General features: G+C 38.8%; 1 protein-coding gene across 1 annotated transcript in view; it reads right to left on the reverse strand.

Moving 5' to 3' along the window:
- Positions 1-19,881, reverse strand: part of MRTFA (myocardin related transcription factor A) — a 103,901-nt gene extending 84,020 nt beyond the window's left edge. Inside the window, exon 1 of the mRNA XM_049627554.1 lies at positions 16,708-19,881. Coding sequence (XP_049483511.1) covers positions 16,708-16,753 — 46 coding nt within the window. The 5' untranslated portion in view covers positions 16,754-19,881. The remainder of the gene's footprint in view (positions 1-16,707) is intronic.
- Positions 19,882-20,536: the final 655 nt, after the last annotated feature.

A 20,536-nucleotide genomic window follows, 5' to 3' on the forward strand; every position in this document is an offset into this window, starting at 1 on the left:
AGAAAGAAAGAAAGAAAGAAAGAAAGAAAGAAAGAAAGAAAGAAAGAAAGAAAGAAAAGAAAAGAAAAACAAAGAAAAGAAAAGAAAAGAAAAGAAAAGAAAAAGAAAGAAAGAAAGAAAGAAAGAAAGGAAGGAAGGAAGGAAGGAAGGAAAGGCATCCAGATTGGGTAAGGAAGAAGCAAAACTTTCATTATTTGCAGATGACATGATACTATATAGAAAAACCCTAAAGACTTCACCAAAAAACTACTAGAATTGATAAATGAATTCAGGAGGTCACAGGATATAAAATCAATGTACAGAAAACTGTCACATTTCTATACATTAATAATAAAGTAACAGAGAAATTAAGAAAATCTCATTTACAACTGCACCAAAAATAATAGAATACCTAGGAATAAACTTAACCAAGGAGGTGAAAGAGCTATACTCTGAAAACTATAATACACTGATGAAAGAAACTGAAGGTGACACAAACAGAAAAGATATTCCATGCTCATGGATTAGGAGAATGAATACTATTAAAATGTCCATACTACCCAAAGCAATCTACAGATTTAATGCAATCCTTGTCAAAGTACCAACAACATATTTTGCAAAACTAGAACAAATAACCCCTAAGAATGTATGGAACCACACAAGACCCCAAATAGCCAAAGTCATCTTGAAAAAGAAACATAAAACTGGAGGTATCACAATCTCAGATTTCAAGATATAATACAAAGCTGTAGTAACTAAAACAGTATGGTACTGGCACAAAAATGTACTGGCACATTGATCAATGGAACAGAATAGAGAGCCCAGAAGTAAATCCACGGTTACATGGTCAATTAATCTTTGACAAAGGAGGTAGGAATATGCAATGGGAGTGGCAAATAAAGCCTTGACAGGATCCTGGGCCGCTATTTTGGTCTGGGGTGGGGGGGAGGGGGGAAAGAATATGCAATGGGAAAAAGATAGTCTCTTCACAAATAGTGTTGGGAAAACTAGACAGCTACATGCAAAAAACGAAACTGGACCACTTTCTTACACCATACATAAAAATAAACTCAAAATGAATTAGAGACCTAAATATGAGACCTGAAACCATAAAAATCCTACAAGAGGGCACAGGCAGTAATTTCTCTGACATCAGCCATAGCAACATTTTTCTAGATATGTCTCCTCAGGCAAGAAAACAAAAGCAAAAATAAACTATTGGAACCACATCAAAATAAAAAGCCTCTGCACAGAAAATAAAACAATTAACAAAACTAAAAGACAGCCTGCTGAATGGGAGAAGATATTTGCAAATGACAGATCCAGTTGGAGTTAGTATCCATAATATATTTTAAAAACATCATACTTGGGGCGCCTGGGTGGCTCAGTCAGTTAAGTGTCCAACTTCGGCTCAGGTCACGATCTCACCATTTGTGTGTTCGAGCCCTGCATCGGGCTGTGTGCTGACAGCTCAGAGCCTGGAGCCTGCTTCAGATTCTGTGTCTCCCTCTCCCTGTGCACATCCCCCACTTACACTCTGTGTGTCTCTCTCTCAAACATAAAAAAAGTTAAAAAATTTATAAAAACACCCCAAAACCAAATAATCCAATTAAAAAATAGGCAGAGTACATGAACAGACATTTCTCCAAAGAAGACATACAGATGGCCAATAGACACATGAAAAGATGCTAACATCACTCATCATCAGGGAAATGCAAATCAAAACCACAATGAGATATCACCTCACCTGTCAGAACGGCTAACAAAACACAAGAGGTAACAAGTCTGGCAAGGTCATGGAGAAAAAGGAATCCCCACGCACTGGTGGTGGCAATACAAACTGGTGCAGCCACTGTGGAAAACACTATGGAGTTTCCTCAAAAAATTAAAAACAGAATCACCATATGATCCAGTAATCCCACTACTAATTATTTACACAGAGAATACAAAAACACTAATTCAAAACAATATATGCACTTTTGTTTATTGCAGCATTATTTTAAAATAGTCAAATTGGGGAAGCAACCGAAGTGTGTACACACACACACACACACACACACACACGGAATACTACTGAGTCATAAAAAGAATGAAGTCTTGTCATTTGCAACAACATGGATGGATCTAGAGGGTACAAGGCCAAGTAAAATAAGTCAGCCAGTGAAAGACAAATATGATGTAATTTCACTCATATGTGGAACTTAAGAAACAAAACAAATGAACAGGGGTGCCTATGTCAGTTAAACGCCTGACTTCAGTTAGGTCATGATCTCACGGTTCGTAAGTCTGAGTCCTGTGTTGGGCTCTCTGCTGTCAGCGCAGAACCTGCTTCAGATCCTCTGTTTCCCTCTCTCTCTGCCCCTCCCCCACTGGCGCGCATGTGTGTGTGTGCGAGCGCGCCCGCGCACACACACTCTCTCTCTCTCTCAAAAATAAAAAAATACTTAAAAAAGAAAGAAAAAAAAGATACAATAAAACAGACTCTCTAAATTCAGAGTACAGACTGGTGGTTACCAGAGGGGAGGCTGGTCGGAGGGGGTATGAGTGAAGTCGGCGAAGGGGATGAAAAGTATACTTTTTGTGATGAGCACTTAGTACTGTAGAGAATTGTTCAATCGCTATATTGTACACCTGAAACTAATGTAACACTGTATATTAATTATACTGGAATTAATATATGTAACATATATTATATAAATTTATTTTTTATAAATTTTGTATCTTATATTTTATAAATTCATTATATAAATATATATAAAAGGCTAACTTGGTTATGCTTATATATATTATATAAATATATATAAAAGGCTAACTTGGTTATGCTTGGGGCACAGTTTTAAATGGGAAAACACCTTACCCAGTGTTCAGTATTGTCAGGTCAAAGAATTGAGTGAGGGCAAAGGAAGGAAATCTCAGGGAGAAAATTCAGAAATCACCTACAAAGCTGATCTTTCTAACTTAGAAATGATCTCCCAGAACTATTCCCTTGAGAGGTTTTGTGTAGTATAGCACATTTCCTAGCAAGAGAGCAGGGGCTGGGAGAGAGAAATGGTGTAGGTAGGAAAGAAATTCATGTATTTGTTTGTGTGTGTTTGTAGCAACACCTAACAGTGCCACCACCTTTTTTCCCTTTGCTTCCTTCCTTCAAGAGTCATTTTACCCCCAACCTCCTGGTGCCCAAATTAGCTCTGGTACTCTACAGTAGAGGTGAAAGGCAACAGACCCGATGTTATACCCAACGGTACATTTTCTGCTGCACATAAAAGGAAAACAGCAAGGGCGCCTGGGTGGCTCAGTCAGTTAAACATCCAACTCTTGATTTTGGCTCAGATCATGATCTCATGGTTCATGGGATCGAGCTCCACACTGGGCTCCAAATTGAAAGCGTGGTGCTGCCTGGGATTCATTCTCTCTCTCTCTCTCTCTCTCTTTCAAAATAAATAGATTTAAAACAAAAAAGGACAAAAGCAATACAAGTAAATAGAATGTTCCATAAACTTAACAAAAATTAGAACAAGTACACCCACTCCTACCTTTGAAAAGAACAGCAACAGAATCATGTTAGTTCAAAAGCACAAGAGCATAGTCTGACTGGAACTGATCAATCTAAGTTCACTTCGTAAACAGACTAGATGGAAAAGGGAGAGAGAAATTAACAATATTAAGTCAGAGTCCTTGTGTTAATTTGTGGTTCAGTTGTTAGCCTATAAGAAAAAGGATTTTTTAAGTTTATTTATTTATTTTGAGAGAGAGAGAGGGAGTGGGGGAAGGGCAGAGAGAGAGGAATCCCAAGCAGGCTCTGTGCAGTCAGCACAAGCTCGATGCAGGGTTCAAACTCACAAACTGCGAGATCATGACCTGAGCTGAAGTCAAATGCTTAACTGACAGCCACCCAGGTGCCCCAAGAGTTTTAACCTAAAGATCACTTTAAGCTTACAATTAGAGATAATTTTATAAGTTTTAAAAATCAATTTTATTGAAGTTTAATTTAGATATAATATACTTCACCCATTTTAGGCATGTAGTTCAATGCATTTTGACAAATGCATATACCTGCATAACTACTACAATAATAAATACACATTTTCATCCCATAAAGTTCTCTTATGCCCCTTTGCAGTTAACTTCTCTGTTTCTGGCCCCAGGCAACAACTGATTTGCTGTCTGTCACTCTAGAGAATCTTGCATATTGTTTATACAATTTTTTTCTATTGAGAGATAATTCACATACCATACCATTCAATTCACCCATTCAAAGTGTATAATCCAGGGGCGCCTGGGTGGCTCAGTCGGTTAAGGAGCTGACTTTGGCTCAGGTCACGATCTCGCGGTCCTTGAGTTCGAGCCCCGCGTCGGGCTCTGTGCTGACCACTCAGAGCCTGGAGCCTGTTTCAGATTCTGTGTCTCCCTCTCTCTCTGCCCCTCCCCCGTTCATGCTCTGTCCCTCTCTGTCTCAAAAATAAATAAACGTTAAAAAAAAAATTTAAAAAAAAAAAGTGTATAATCCAGTAGTTTTTAGTATATTCTCAAAGGTGCACAACCATCACTATCTAGTTCTAGAACATTTTCATTACCTCCCCCCACCAAAAAAACCCCATATCCATTAGCAGTCAGTCAACACCCCATGTCATTCCCCAACACCAGGTCCTGACAACCAATGGTCTATTTTCTGTCTCTATGGATTTGCCTATTCTGGACATTTCATATAAATAGAATTTACAGTATGTGGCCTTTTGTGTCTATCTTCACTTGGCATGGTTTCAAGGTTCATTTGTTTCACAGACCATATGTGTACTTCATTCCTTTTTATGGCTGAATAACATTCCATTGTAAAGATATACCACATTTTGTTTATCCATTCAACTGATGGACATTTGTGTTGTTTCTACTTTTGGCTAATGCTGCTATTAACATTTGTGTTTAAGTTTTTGTGTGGACAAATGGTTTCAATTTTCTTGAGTATACACCTAGGAGTGGAATTGCTGGGTCATATGGTAAGTCTGTGTTCAATGTTTTGAAAAGCTGCCAAACTGCATTTTTCAAGTAAGCTTTTTATGTTGAGGTAATTACAGATTCATATGCAAGTTACAAGAAATAATACAGGGAGCGTGCCTCGGTGGCTCAGTAGGTTAAGTGTCGACTTCAGCTCAGGTCATGATCTCACAGTTCGTGAGTCCGAGCTCCAGGTCAGGTTCTGTGCTGACAGCTCAGAGCCTGGAGCCTGCTTTGGATTCTGTCTCCCTCTCTCTCTGCTCCTTCCCCACTCTGTCTCTCTGTCTTAAACATAAACATTAAAAAAGATAATAAAGAATACAGAGAGATCCCACATATCCCTCACCCAGTTCCCCCCAATGATAACATCTTGCAAAACTATAGTGCAACATTACAACCAGGATATTGACAGTGATACAATCGAGATACAGAACATTTCCATCATGTTGACCTTTTATAACCACATCTACTTTCCTCCCAGCCCCCGACAACCATCAATCTGTTCTCCATACCTATAATTTTATCATTTCAAAAATGTTATACAAATTAAATCCTACAGTACATAACCTTTTGGGATTGGCTTTTTCACTCAGCGTAACTGTCTGGAGAGACATCCCGGGTGTTTTATGTATCAGTAGTTTGGTCCTTTGTTATTACTATTATTTTTATTACTGAATAGTATGTTGCAACCTGCATTTTTAAGGACATTATATAAATGGTACCATTCAGTATATACTCACTTGAGTCTAGCTTCTTACATTCAGCACAATGTTTCTGAAATTCACCCATGTTTTTTATTTAAAATTTTTTTTAATGTTTATTTTTTTGAGAGAGAGAGTGCACGAGCAGTGGAGGAACAGAGAGAGGGAGACAGGGTCCTTCCTAAGTGGGCTCCACGATGACAGCAGTGAACCCCATGCGGGGCTCAAACTCATGAACTATGAGACCATGACCTGAGCCAAAGTCGGATGCTCAACTGACTAAGCCACCGAGGCACCCCCATGTTCTTGAATATATCAGTAGTTTGTTCATTTTTATTGCCAGTAATTTTCCACTTTATGGATGTACCACAATTTATCCATTCACCTGTTGATGGACATCTTTGTTTTTTCCAGTTTGGAGTCATTAAGAATAAAGCTGCTGTCAACCCTCATGTGCAAATGTGAATATGTTTCAACTTCTCTTGGATAAAGACCTAGGAGTAGGACTGCTAGGTCATGGAGTAAATATGTTTAACTTTATAAGAAATGCCAGATTGTTTTCCAGGGGCACCTGGGTGGCTCAGTCGGTTACGCATCTGACTCTTGGTTTTGGCTCAGGTCACGATCTCAAGGTTGGTGGGATCCAGCGCCACATGGGGCTTCTGCACTGAGAGCCTGGAGCTTGCTTGGGTTTTGCAAGCTTAGGTAAGTCACTTAACATTCTTAGTTCCCAATTTGCTCATCTGTAAAATGAAGGATCACCTCCAAGATCCCTTTTCAGGTAAACATTTCAGGTAAACATGCCAAGGAGAAGCCTATTTGTTCTTTCTCCCCAAAAGTCAAGAAAAATGGGTAAGAAGGTGTCAAATTGTGAACATTTCTCAAATGCAGAATACTGTACTAGGAACAAGTTTTCTTTTTTTTGTTTCCTATTTATCCAACGCTCCCACACTAATTAGAAATCATATAATCTTTCTAACCACTGCATTCTTCTCTTCTCATTTTTATCATTTTGGGCAGTGCTTACCATCCAGGAAATACACCAAGTCACCTTAGTGTTACCCGTTTACCTCAAAAACAAAGTCAACATAAATACGTTAGGACAATAGAGCTCAACTTTAACACGCACCTGAGGACCGTGTGCAAATGAAGACTGTGACTGTGTGTGTGAGGGGGGCCTGAGACTCTGCATTCCTAAAAAGCTCTCAGGTGATACAGATGCTGCTGGTCTTTGCAATACGCTTTGAGCAGCAAGGTATTAGAAGACTGAGGTCATAGTTTCCGTTTGGGCAGCTTCATTAATGTTGACACCATAAGTTTTCAATACTCTCTACACAACCAAATATTTTATAAATTAGTCTTACGCACTGATTTGAGGAATATAATATAACTGATTCTCAAGAGAATATACTAAGTTAACAGTTCAGAAAATCAAGGCCAGTTTAATTAACATTTTAATTCTTCAACATAAAAGCTTAAGGTCCTATTTATAAGGCAAAGATGAGGCAATATGAGTTTTGGCTTTCTGATGAAGAACAGATGGACTGTCAAGAGGCTTTCACACTTAAACCCTAGGGTCAAAGGACAAAATACATTATGAAAACGTAGCTTCAAATAATTAAAGCATTTTATACTACTGGCATTATTTATGCCTATGAGAATTCAAATTCTTACCCATCAAAAACAAAAAAAAAATAATATGTTTTTACTTCATAAAACTTCTGAAAGGTTCAGCAAATTGAGAGTAGTTCGTGTGCTCAGGAAGGACCTATGGCTCTGCCAAGAACATGGCCTAATACAAACACTGCAAAGATGATTTTCAATAAATCTTACAAAATAGAAACAAAGGCAAAAAATGTAAAAGTGATTTATACTATTCTATACTATATTTAAACTAGACTGGTCAGAAGGAATAGCTTAATGGGATGAAGTGCCTCCTTACCATGCACTGTTTGGTCTTTGCCTGCATAGGTCCCTAATCAATAGTTCTAGCTCCAAATCCAAGATGCTATACTTCCAGCCATTTTCTTCCTCTTATATAACTAACTGCACCTATATGACCTACATGTGCACACACACACACACAATTAAATATGGTTTTCATCTAAATACAACAGAAATGTACGTTTAGGATAGAAAATCAGAGAGATACAGGAAAACTTCAAAGAAAAAAACACCCTACTACCCAGCAACAACTATTAATATTCTGGTATATATTTCTTACAGTCATTTTTTAAGGATCAAATGGAAAAATAGTACATTTTTCCACATCTTCAAATAATCTCATGACTACATTAGTACTCAATCATATGAATGCACTGTAAGTTATTTAACCAAACTCCTACTGTTAAAATTTAGATTTCTGCTTTAGTTTTTTTACTATTATGAATAATACTGCTATAAGCATCCTTATACATAAATCTTATATACCTTTTATAATTTCCTTAGAACAAATTCCTAAAAGTATTTCAAGGATAAAGAAGAAACATATTTTTAAAAACTTTTGTAAGAGTTGTCAAATGCCTGGGAATGCAAGCTGGTGCAGCCACTCTGGAGAACAGTATGGAGGTTCTTCAAAAAACTAAAAACAGAACTACCCTACAACCCAGCAATTGCACTACTAGGCATGTATCCAAGGGATACAGGTGTGCTGTTTCGAAGGGACACATGCACCCCCATGTTTATAGCAGCACTATCAATAATAGCCAAAGTATGGAAAGAGCCCAAATGCCCATCGATGGATGAATGGATAAAGAAGATATATATATGTATATGTGTGTATATATATATATACATATATATATATATATCCATATATATATATACATATACATATATATGCATATATATACATATACATGTATATATATATACATATATATACATGTATATATATATGTATATATACACACAATGGAGTATTACTTGCCAACCAAAAAGAATGAAATCTTGCCATTTGCAACTATGTGGATGGAACTGGAGGGCATTATGCTAAGTGAAATTAGTCAGAGAAAGACAAATATCATATGACTTCACTCCTATGAGGACTTCAAGAGACAGAACAGATGAACATAAGAGAAGGGAAACAAAAATAATATAAAAACAGGGAGGGAGACAAAACATAAGAGACTCACAAATATGGAGAACAAACTGAGGGGTCCTGGAGGGGTTGTGGGAGGGGGATGGGCTAAATGGGTAAGGGACAATAAGGAATCCACTCCTGAAATCATTGTTGCACTAGATGCTGACTAATTTGGATGTAAATTTAAAAAAATAAAAAATTAAATTAAAAAAAAAAAAAAGAGTTGCCAAATGCCAAAGAGTTGTGGCAAGTTGTCAGAATGTACAGGAATAAATTAAAAAAAAAAAAAAAAAAACCAATTGGGGTGCCTGGGTGGCACAGTCTGTTAAGCATCTGACTCTTGAATTTGGCTCAGGTCATGATTTCACAGTTCGTGAATTTGAGCCCAGCATCAGGCTCTCTGCTGACAGTTCAGAGCCTGGAGCCTGTTTCAGATTTTGTGTCTTTCTCTCTCTCTGTCCCTCCCCTTGTTGAGCTCTGTCTCTCGCTCTCAAAAATAAACATTAAAAAAAAATTTTTTTTAAAGCATCAAGTATTATGTGCCAGAATTATTAAAAGCATTTTACACATATTAACTCATTTAATACTTACAACAACTTCCTGGGGCTGGCATTAGTACTATTACCATTATTATTATTACTACTATTTTATTTTATTAAAACAATTTTTTTTAACATTTATTCATATTTTGAGAGACAGAGCATGAGTTGGGGAGGGGCAGAGAGAGAGGGAGACAGAATCTGAAGAAGGCTCCAGGCTCTGAACTGACAGCACAGAGCCCGACACGGGGCTTGAACTCACAGACCGTGAGATCATGACCTGAGCTGAAGTTGGATGCTTAACTGACTGAGCCACCCAGGCGCCCATATTACTACTATTTTAGAGATGAAATAACAGGCACAGAGAGGTTAAGTATTTTGCCCAAGATCACACAGCTAGTTAGTGGCAGAACTAAGAAACCTGGGTTCCAAAGTCAATGCTCTTAAGATTTTTTTTAACATTTATTCATTTTTGAGAGACAGAGGGGCAGAGAGGCATTTTGAGAGGCAGAGAGCGAGAGGAGACACAGAATCTGAAGCAGGGTCCAGGCTGCCAACTGTCAGCACAGAGCCTGATGAGGGGCTCGAACCCATGAACTGTGAGATCATGACCTGGGCTGAAGTGGGAAACTTAACCAACTGAGCCACCTACTTGCCCCATATGCTTTTAAACACTATACCTACCCTTCTCAAACTTTGATGTCCTGACTTCTTTACCCTCTTATAGTTATTGAGAACTTCAAAGAGCTTTTCTTTTGTTAATGTGGATTATATCTACCAGTATATTTCAGATAAGAAATTAAAAATGAAAACATTTAAAATATTTATTACTTTAAAAAAATAACAATAAGCCTACGTCACATGAAAACATGTTTCTATGAAAAATACAATCGGGGCGCCTGGGTGGCTCAGTCGGTTAAGCAGCCGACTTCGGCTCAGGTCACAATCTCGCGGTCCGTGAGTTTGAGCCCGCGTCAGTCTCTGTGCTGACAGCTCAGAGCCTGGAGCCTGTTTCAGATTCTGTGTCTCCCTCTCTCTGACCCTCCCCTGTTCATGCTCTGTCTCTCTCTGTCTCAAAAATAAATAAAAACGTTAAAAAAAAAAAAATTAAAAAAAAAAAGAAAAAGAAAAATGCAATTATTTTCCAAAACAAACAAAAAAAGCAAGAGTATTACTGCTTTCCTATTTTTGCAAATCTAATGTAAAATTTACTAAAAGACAGCTGAATTTTCATATATACTTCATTCAATCTGTTGAGATATCACATATCATATAGCTCTGGAAAACTAGAGTGTATACTCATGACAGGACAACAGTAAAAAAGGTAAATAGTATTTTAGTATAAATATACAGAAAGACTTCATCTCATACCTACTGAAAAGGTCTCAGGGACACCCAGGGGCTCCCCCGGCCACACTGTGAGGACCACTACACTAGTTAGTACGGTGCACGCTATACAAAATAGTTGAAAAGCACGGTCTCAGGAACGTATTTGCCTAAAACACCTTCCAAATTTTCTGATCTATCATTTATTCAAGAATTATTTTAAGTGCTTATTATATGTGTCAGGTGCTGGAAACAGCAGAAAACAAGAGAGAGAGATCCCTCATTTTAAGGTATTTATATTCTAGTGGGGAGAGTAGCAGTAAACAACAAACAAACCTATAAACAAACAAAGTGTGTGTTCCCTCAGATGATAAATGGTATGAATAAAAATAAAAGCAGGATCTTACAGGATGGTCAAGTAAGGCCCAAGAAAATGATATTTGAACCTCACCGAGGTGAGGGAGCAAGCCATGAGGCTACCCAGCACAAAGTGCCCCACGTGGAAGGAATATCCGGTGCAGCAGCCCTGAAGCAGGAGCGTTCCCTAAGTTGTGCAGGGACAGCAAAGAGAGAGGTGCGGCTAGGACAGATCAAGTGACGGAAAGGAGCAGATGCAGTCTGAGGGTCACAGAGCTGCGGGCAGATCACACAAGACTCTGTAGCCCCTATAAAGACTTCGGCTCTTCCTGTGAATGAGAACCACTAGCAGGTTCTAGAGAGAAGGGATCTGATCTGGCCCTCATTTTATTTTTATTTTTATTTTAGACAGAGCGTGCACATGTGCTCGTGTGCAGTAGGGAAGAGGCAGAGGGGGAGAGAGAGAGAATCTCAAGCAGGCTCCACACTCAGCGGGGAGCTCTTCCCACCACCTGAGCCCAAATCAAGAGTCAGACACTTAACCGACTGCGCCACCCAGACACCCCTGATCTTCATTTTAAATGGAAAATAGAAGTAATTAGTGTTTAAAGTAAAAAACCTGAATGTAAACTCTTACTGTGTGTCCTGAAGCCTCTCTGAGCCTCAGTTTTCTCCTTGGTAAAATGTGAAACTACAGATGCCTCACAGACTTGTTGTCAAGATCAGACAAGATAACACACACAAATACTTTATAATGTACAGACTATAAACATTTCATGACTAGATTTATTTTTGCCGGGTAACTGTCATGTACCCCCCTCTTCTCTAGGCCCTTATCCCATACTTACTCCACTGCTGCAGCCACCATCCCATTTATGTGACTGCCGTGAGATGAAGAAGACCCCGACACCATGAGTTCAGTCTGATGTTGCCCTTTAACTTGTTGAGAGAAAGGCAGAGAAAGTTATTTTTTGTTGTTGATGGCAGAGTGAGGGTTTTTAGCATTTTTTTCCTTGTTGTTATAAAGAAAATCCTTTCAAAAACAAAGCATGTGGTAATCATAAAAGTGAAGTTCCAAAAAAAACAAGACTGTATGAAACTCATCTTTATTTCATTTGGCACTGTTTTAATAAAGCTAAAACTGTGGTTCGTGGTCTTGACAGCTTGCCTCATCCAAAAGGAAACAAAAGGGAAGAAAAAAGGATAGAGACAGACGGATGAATTCAAATTCCTTTGATCTGGGTCCTATTTCTAAGGGGATCCCAGATAAATTAATGAGTCAGAGAAAAGGCAGTAAGATGTAATCCAGAATACTGATGACAATAGCTGTCTGTCTGCCTACCTGTCTTCTGAGATCACCATCAAGGTATGAGATCATCAACCAGACCAGAGAAGGAAGGTAAGATAGAGGCTCACCAGAGAACCACAGGGCCTATAGCATCTGACTCCACTTCTCAGGGGCAGGAGCTAGACACCCAGGGCCTGGTTTTATCTCCACCTCTTAATATGTGAGTCAATCTGAGTAGTGATAGAAACCTGCAATGGAAAAACCCAAGGAAAACCAAGATCTCTGGGGAAAATTATAAACAATCTCATACATCAGAGGTCTTTGAGGGTTTCTTTGTAAGTATGTTACAGCAGAAAGAGCACTATCATGAGAGTAATATTCCACCTCTACTACTAATTAATTATGTGGCTTCAGGAAATAAATTATCCTCAATGGACCAATTTCCTCTTTTTTTTTTTTTTTTTTTTTTTTTTTTTTAAGTTTTACTTATTTAAGTAATCTCTACACCCAACATGGGGCTCAAACTCACAATCCCAAGATCAAGAGTCGCATGTTCTTCTGCCTGAGCCAGCTAGGCTTCCCCCGGTTTCCTCATCTTAAATAAAGGAGAGGACAAGAAACACCTAAGGTTTCCTCAAGCTCTAAAATCCTTTGAATATAAACAAAAAATATGTTTTTTTTAAGCCCACATTAATATTTAGATTTTTAGAATATTCAAAAGATAAGTATTGCTGAAAATTCTGAAGTTTTTCACCAGCTCTATAAATCCCTGAGTGATGTGAACCCAAACAAGGGGGCCCTACCTTGAAGAGTTAACCTACTACCAAAAAGGGCAAAAGTTACCTGCCCACCATCTTCCTTCAACTTTATTTTTATGAATTACTATTCCCCTCTCTCCAACCCAAACTATTATAAAATACACAGTTCAGAGGCAAATTGTAATGATCAGCAAACTAGAAACTTTTTTAAAGAAATCTGCAAGAATTAAGTATTTAGACATCAAGGGATGGAAGGAATAAAAGGACTGAGGAACACTTTTCAATTGTCAAATTAATATTTTTTAATAGATAACATGTATATGGTACAAAACATGAAAGATTCAAAAGGCAGATACAGTTAAAAACAAAGAAACCTGTTTTCTGAGGGATAAATCGGAGAGGGCACTTGGAGGACTTCAGCGCATGTTGTGCTCGATTTCTTAGGTTGGGTTATGTACTCCATATATTGTTTTAATACATACTCCGTATGTTTTCACATTTATGTGGTATTCCATGATCATAATAAAATTAGAAGATAACTGTTTTGTGGAACAAAAAGTCTCTTCTATCCCAATCCTCCAGCCCTGAGGTAGTCATTGTCAGCAGTTTCTTATGATCCTTCCAGAGATAACCTAGACAGAAAAACCAGACTCCCTAATGGTATCTCATCGAGATCAAGGTATGTCAACGGACCAACAGAAACCTAAGGAACTGTGTCAATCCCCTTCTCAAAAGTCAACTCTGTCCCACTGTTGTAGACTCAGAAACTAAGACTACACTGGCTGGATACAGGGACGAGGCCCGCCTGGTCAAAGTCTTACATACTAGCTGGCAAGAGCCAAGCCCCAGCATTCCTCTGTTCTAAAATGCATCAGCCAGTGCCCCAACATTCCCTTACTCTTAAACTTCAGAAATCCCAAATATCCATCTCAGATCATTCGTTTTCTAATTACAGTGATCTAGACAGGTGTCCACAGTGGTGACAGATGCTTTAATCCTCCAATCGTGGTTTGATCAGAACACTTAGATTTAACAATACACATCATAGGAACACAGGGCACACTGCACATCCTGAGATGTGGAAGAAGTTCAGTTTTCAAAGCCAGGCGTTCAACAGCACCTACTCTGGGCAAGGACTGACTAAGAGACGAGACGGTAGTTGGAGGATTCATTTCTCAATGCAAAACAGATTTTAAAAAATTCTGAGAATATCTTGTTTTAAAGGCTTATGCCTATTTATTAGGGGAAGTATGCCAAACCAGATTTTTCATTTATTCAAAAAAGATACTTACTGGAGTGTCTACCATGTGCCAACGTCAGGTGCCAAAATACAAATGACTATATTGCCTTTGAGAAGCTAATAACCTAATTAGAGAGATGGGTAAAGATGATAATTAGTCTACAATGTAAAGGTGGTGCTGTAGGAACAGAGAGAAGGAAGGACTGACTCTATTCAGATGCTTCACAGGAAGGTAGCATCTGAAGTGGATCTCAAAGGGTCAGTAAGAGACCATCAGCAGTGAGGAGGATGAAAATCTTCATATACAAGTATGTCTCACCAAAATCTCCCAAGCTCCAAATACTAAATGAACACTGTTAATAAATACACAATGTACCCTGGAACACTGCTATAACAGTCAGTATCCTTAAGTTCAATTTAGGATAAAGGCTTTGCATCTTAAATCTTGTCCAAAAAGTTTATTTTTAAAAGTCTCATTAAACAGGGGTGCCTGGGTGGCTTCACCTATAAAGTATATATTCAGGAAAGTCCAAATATTGTATTGCTAGAAATTAACCTATGGCTCATGTAGTCTAAATATCTTGACTTTTTTTTTAGAAAGAACGGTGGGCTTTTAGTTTATCAAGGCTTCATAATGATGCTTTTTCATTTCCTATCATAAATATAGCTATCATACTACTGTTGCAATCCAGCATAATGGCCACAGCTTAAGAAGAAAACAGTAACAATTTTACAAAAATTTTGAACATTTAGGAACCACAAGTACTAGAGAAATCGGTTTGCTATGCCCACTTTCTCTACTTTTATGAACATAGGCAAAAGACAAAGGTACACACACATGCTATTTATTCTCTGCAGATCTTTCATTTTACCTGTACCCAACACCCTTGTCAATTTTATCTGTACTTGTCTTACATACTATTATCCTTTGAAAGTTTTATGAAGTAGTTGGTCCAACAGATGGGTAGCTAGCCCTGCCCAACATATGTCATAGGAAAAACAGCTCTTAGGCAAGGCAAGAAGTAAGTCCCTTTAGGGGAAAGCAAATAATCTTTTAACCTTTACTAAGAAAAGTTACTGGACTGAGATAATCTGTAAGTAACAAAGCGATCAAAGAAGGGTGAGAGAGTTCAAATGCTAACTTATGTTCCCTAAGATAAAATGTGCACTTGCCCGCATACAACAGAGAACTTTAACACAGAGAAGGGAAACAAAACAAACCCCAAGCCAGTTTAACTGGGAGTGATTTCATCAGAGACAAGTGGGAAACAGTCAGATAAGCATACTATCTTGTTTAGAACACGGAACTCAAGAGATCTGAGGGAGGAAAAGGAAAGGCAACAACCTAAAAAATATAGCATATATGAACAGAAGAACTCAACTAATAAATGGCTCATCGTGGTCTTATTTGTAAAACCAGAAAGAACAGAACGGCAGCAGTATCTTTCCTCTTTGCCCTTCCCTGTCCATAAAGCTTAACCTGATAGCATCTGATCCTGTCTTCAGATGGATATCTGTGTCTTTCAACATACTATCTAAGTGTTCCCCAAGGAGAACAGTAAGACCAATTCTGCCAGAGACAGTATCTGCCAAAACCTAGCTCATTCTAATGAGTGAAAGCCAGCGGATGGGAAGAGGTCCGCAAATGCCACTTGTATGAATCTTTCAAGATATGCTCTGAAACAGGAAAACACTACAGACTACATTTTAGCAGAAGTCTAAAAATAACAAAAGAACATTCCCTATTTTTAGATAACTAACTTAACAAGTTTCAAAACACTAAAAGTAAAGGGGACCATTAAAAACAAACTGGAATTTTAACTGTTTTAAAAGACACTTCTGAATTGAGAAAATTGTTTTTAGAGACAGAATTTCAAAAATCTTACATTCTTTCTGTTGACTCCTTTCTTGCTCAAACTTTCCCATCTCCAAAACTTAGAGTCTCAATATTATTGGTTATAAAAGAACATTTCCAAGAACCAAAAGATGATACTGAAAGGAGGTTATACCACAAATGAGAAAGAACTAAAGAAAAATTTTAAAACATGCTTTCACAAAGAGACATAAGAGTGTGGACAGTAATGTATAAAACAGCAAAAGCAATTTAAATATCCTACATTAAAAGCGGTGCTACAGATAATAATAAAACACTTAATTACAGGAAAGTGTTTTCTTCCCCTCACATAGGTCTCCTCACTGAACGGTTTTAAGTCAGTAAGTATCTAAAGCAAAGCTATGTCTGAATAACTGGAGTTTGCAACTAGAAAAAAAAAAATGACTAATATTTTTCTATAATAAAAACCTGAATATGAAGTACATTCACTGGACGATTTATGTTTAGCCCCATCTATCTTCCTCCCATTTCCATCCAATCCTAGTACAGATATACCCAACCTTATTAAAGAAACCCATGGCAAATAGGATCTGCAGGAAATACAAAATTACCGGACTGCACAGCCATCATTAACATCTCTGGTTCCAGTAGAGTCATGACAGATTCTTCTCAGAAACAGCAACCCACAAATGTAATGAAAAAATTCAAAGTCACAGAAGATGTTGTCTTCAGAGTCAACTGAAGCTTTCATAAATTCAGTCTCGTGCCTTATGCTCAAATCAGACTGTGAGAACTCACTCCCCTTCTCAGTACAGTTACCAATTTATCCACCCTTCAGGCAAGTCAAGATGGCACAGAGTTGAATTACTGCCGACAGGAAACCAAAAGGCGCTCAAGTTAAGACATATGAAGTGTGGTTAGAACAGTGAGTGAGCTCCTCCCCTTGCTGTTCGTCTCTGGGGGGAGGGGAGAGACATACAGAAAGAGACCTTCAGAACACAGATCAAATGCTTCCCCCCACCCCCAACCCTTTTCAGGAGGAGAAGGTAAGGTTTGTTCAAAACTTTTAGTATAAGGGACTTGGCTGCTAATGCAGTTTAGAGCAACAGATTAAAACACAATTCAAACAACTCAATCCTTTGAAACAAACAGCCCAATTACTGACCCATTACTTCGGTGGGGATGGGAATTAGGTACATACAAACACATGCATACAGAGGGTTGTGTATGGTGAGTTAGTTTTCTGAAAAAGAGTTCTAAGGGCTTTTCATCTGTGGTATTTATGGATAACAGACTAAGGAAGCTGAATATTTAACTACAGAAGCACAAGTATTTCTCCACCCCCACTCCAATTAAAATATCTGTTTCAAAAAGTCATCTGAATACATTCCGGAGCTGTAATCTGTCTTTCAGATCTGCCAATCCCCTAAACGAGCCCCTTAATTTGTTCCTATGTGAGACATGTGATCTGTCAATAGACAGTTTTACTGATGTTATTTGACTTTTCTAAAATGGGTTGTGATCTTGCTAGACGTACGGAACACATAAGATGACAGTTCAAATATATAAGGATTTCCCTTATACTTCAGTTCTTTTTCCACTAGCACAGAGCAGGCTCTTCTGAACAAGAACGAATACAGGCATTTTACCTTCCACTACAAAAGACAAAAACAAACTAAAATCCTTTCAAACCAGAGCAATTTCATTTATCCAAACTGAAAGCCTCACTCATTCCCTTCACAGTCCTTTTCACTCACTGACCGTCATTATAAGCACATTAAGATGCCCTTTAGCATATCTGACGGACTTTTAAACAGCTGGAAACTAGAAATCCATGTTTGGTATGTTAGCTAGAATTCCTTCATCTTTCTGGTGAAGCGGCAGCCTGTATCTGGAAAGCCTGCTGCTGCAACTCAGCCCAGCGAATGCCATAACGCTTACAGAGTCAAACCGATGATAAATGAGCACCACTAAGACCTTAGGAGAGAAAACAGTCCCAGAAGGACTGAGGGCAATATTCTGTTATTAGAAGAAAGAAAGCAATGCAGACTTGGAGTGGAGGAGATGTTATGGAGGAGAGAAAAACTTCCTTTCTTTCTCACTCCAAGAACATCATGTTTAAAAGAAAAGCCAGCAAAGCTCGATATAGAAGTGTGGGAATGACTCAACAGGCAACCAAGCAGCAGCCAGTGTGGGCTACGTGCTGCTCTGGGAAGACAGAAGCATTCTCACCAGCCCCTTCTGGCAATCAAATTTTCAACTGTCTTATGAAAAATGGGTAAATTTCAATTCTCAGACTACATGGTAGTCCGGTCAGAGGTTAGCAACTAAAGGAAAAGCATCCTTAAAAGGTTGAATCATTCCTTTGTCCCTACGTGGGCAGTACAATCTGCTGTGTGAGGGTTTTTCAAATGAAACAAGTTCTCACAGTTCTGTACTTACAGGAAAATAAACACAAATTATAAGATTCCTGCAGAGACGATGGCAGGAAGGGCAGAGGGCTGTTCCCCTCCTGCCAAAATGTCTCTTTTTGCTGTAGAAGAGGGCCTGGAGGGTCATAGCTGTCAATACCGCAGCCCTACAGAGCTACTGACAGTCATATGGTGGTGGCAGCAGCAACGCATCATAGTGCAACTGATGGTTAACTTTTTCATGGCAATTCTACACCCATTATCTCACCTGCAATTTGGGATCAAAGGAGCTCAAGAAAGGGAAAACGATTTTTAGACAGAAATCTAAAAAAGCAATCTTTTTAAAAAAGGAAACAAGCAACATAATCTTTCCCTACTGCTAAGATTTTGCATTTATCCTGAAGGGTATCAGCACGGTGACAGACTCACTGTGAAACTGGCTTTAAGACAGGTTTCACAAAGCTGGAAGCCTGAACCCCTATGACAGCCTCAGTGCCACTATTTTTTTGTGTGTGTGCCAGTCGGCAAAATTTCATGGAGAACTAAAGTAAACTTTGACAAGGTCTTTGTACAACTGAACATGCTTTTGAAGTTAATGGCACCAAGGGAATGAAGTGTAACGATCTTAATTTCCAATTAAATAAAAGCTCTTTTGCTTTTAATCATAACTCTCTAGCTAACCAACACAAAATTAATATGCTACAGTCTCTATTAATCCACACTAAAGGGACTTGATACCTGCAGTATATCAATATACTGTATTCACAAAGCTTCCCCACACCCCGCCCAAAGTCTCCACAGAGGCCTCTAACGCTCATAATCAAAGGGAGCTAGACAACTTATCCTACTTGAACTTCCTGCGGGATTTGTCATAGTTTCTACACTCTTCTTAAAACTTCTATTTCCTTGATTTTCTTAAGATTCCTAAGGAGCTCTCTTCTTTCTCTGCTCCTATCAGGAGCCCTCCCTTCCCTCTTTTACGTATTCTCCCTGGGCAATCTCATCCTTTCTTAGGGTTAACTACCTCCTACATACTGACCCACACCCAGCTTGACTTTATCTGTAAGCGATCAACTGCGCATCTCTATCTGCTATCTGAAACTCAGTGTGTCCCCAAACAAGCACCCAATGCCATCCTGGACCAACCCCTCAAGATACATTGCTTCCATTTTTCCTATCTTAAGTAACAGTATTCAGGTCCCAAACCATAAACTTAGATACCCCTCCCTCAAGCCCTAGACATCTAAGTCTGACTGTTTCATAATTTATTCCTCAAGTTCTTCCTTTTTGTTCCATCTCTACAGCCAGTGCTTTATTTCAGGTCCTTCATATTTCTTGTCTGGAGTATAGCAACAGCTTTTTTTTCTTTTTCTTTTTTTTAATGATTTTTTTTAAAGTTTATTTATTTATTTTGAGAGAGAGAGAGAGAGAGAGAGAGTGTGTGTGTGTGTGTGTGTGTGTGTGTGCATGCGCGTGCGCACACATGAGTGGGGGAAGGGCAGAGAGAGAGGGTGAGAGAGAATCCCAAGTGGGCTCTGCACTGTCAGCACAGAGCCCAAAGCAGGGCTCAATCTCAGGAACAGTAAGATCATGACCTGAGCCAAGATCAAGAATTGGATACTTAACCAACTGAGCCACCCAGGCACCCCATAGCAACAGCTTTAAAAAAAAAAAAAAAAAACATTGAATTTTGGCTCAGGTCATGATTTCCTGGTTGGTGGGTTTGAGCCCCATGTCAGGCTCTGTGCCAACAGCTCGGGGCCTCTTAAGATTTTCTGTCTCTCCCTCTCTCTCTGCCCCTCCCCTGCAACCAAGTACGCCCACATGCGCAGGCTTTCTCTTCCAAAACATATGAATGAACATTAAAAAAAAATTATGGAAACACTGAAACACAAAGTAGAAAGAACAGCATAATAACCTGCTTATGTGCCCTATCACTTAGCTTCGAAATTTATCAACACATGGCCAGGCCCCTCCACACCCCCCACCGCCACACACACAGTGTGCCCAGCCCACACTGATCCCTCTA

This window comes from Panthera uncia, chromosome B4 (assembly GCF_023721935.1).
Source record: "Panthera uncia isolate 11264 chromosome B4, Puncia_PCG_1.0, whole genome shotgun sequence".
NCBI classification, from domain to species: domain Eukaryota; kingdom Metazoa; phylum Chordata; class Mammalia; order Carnivora; family Felidae; genus Panthera; species Panthera uncia.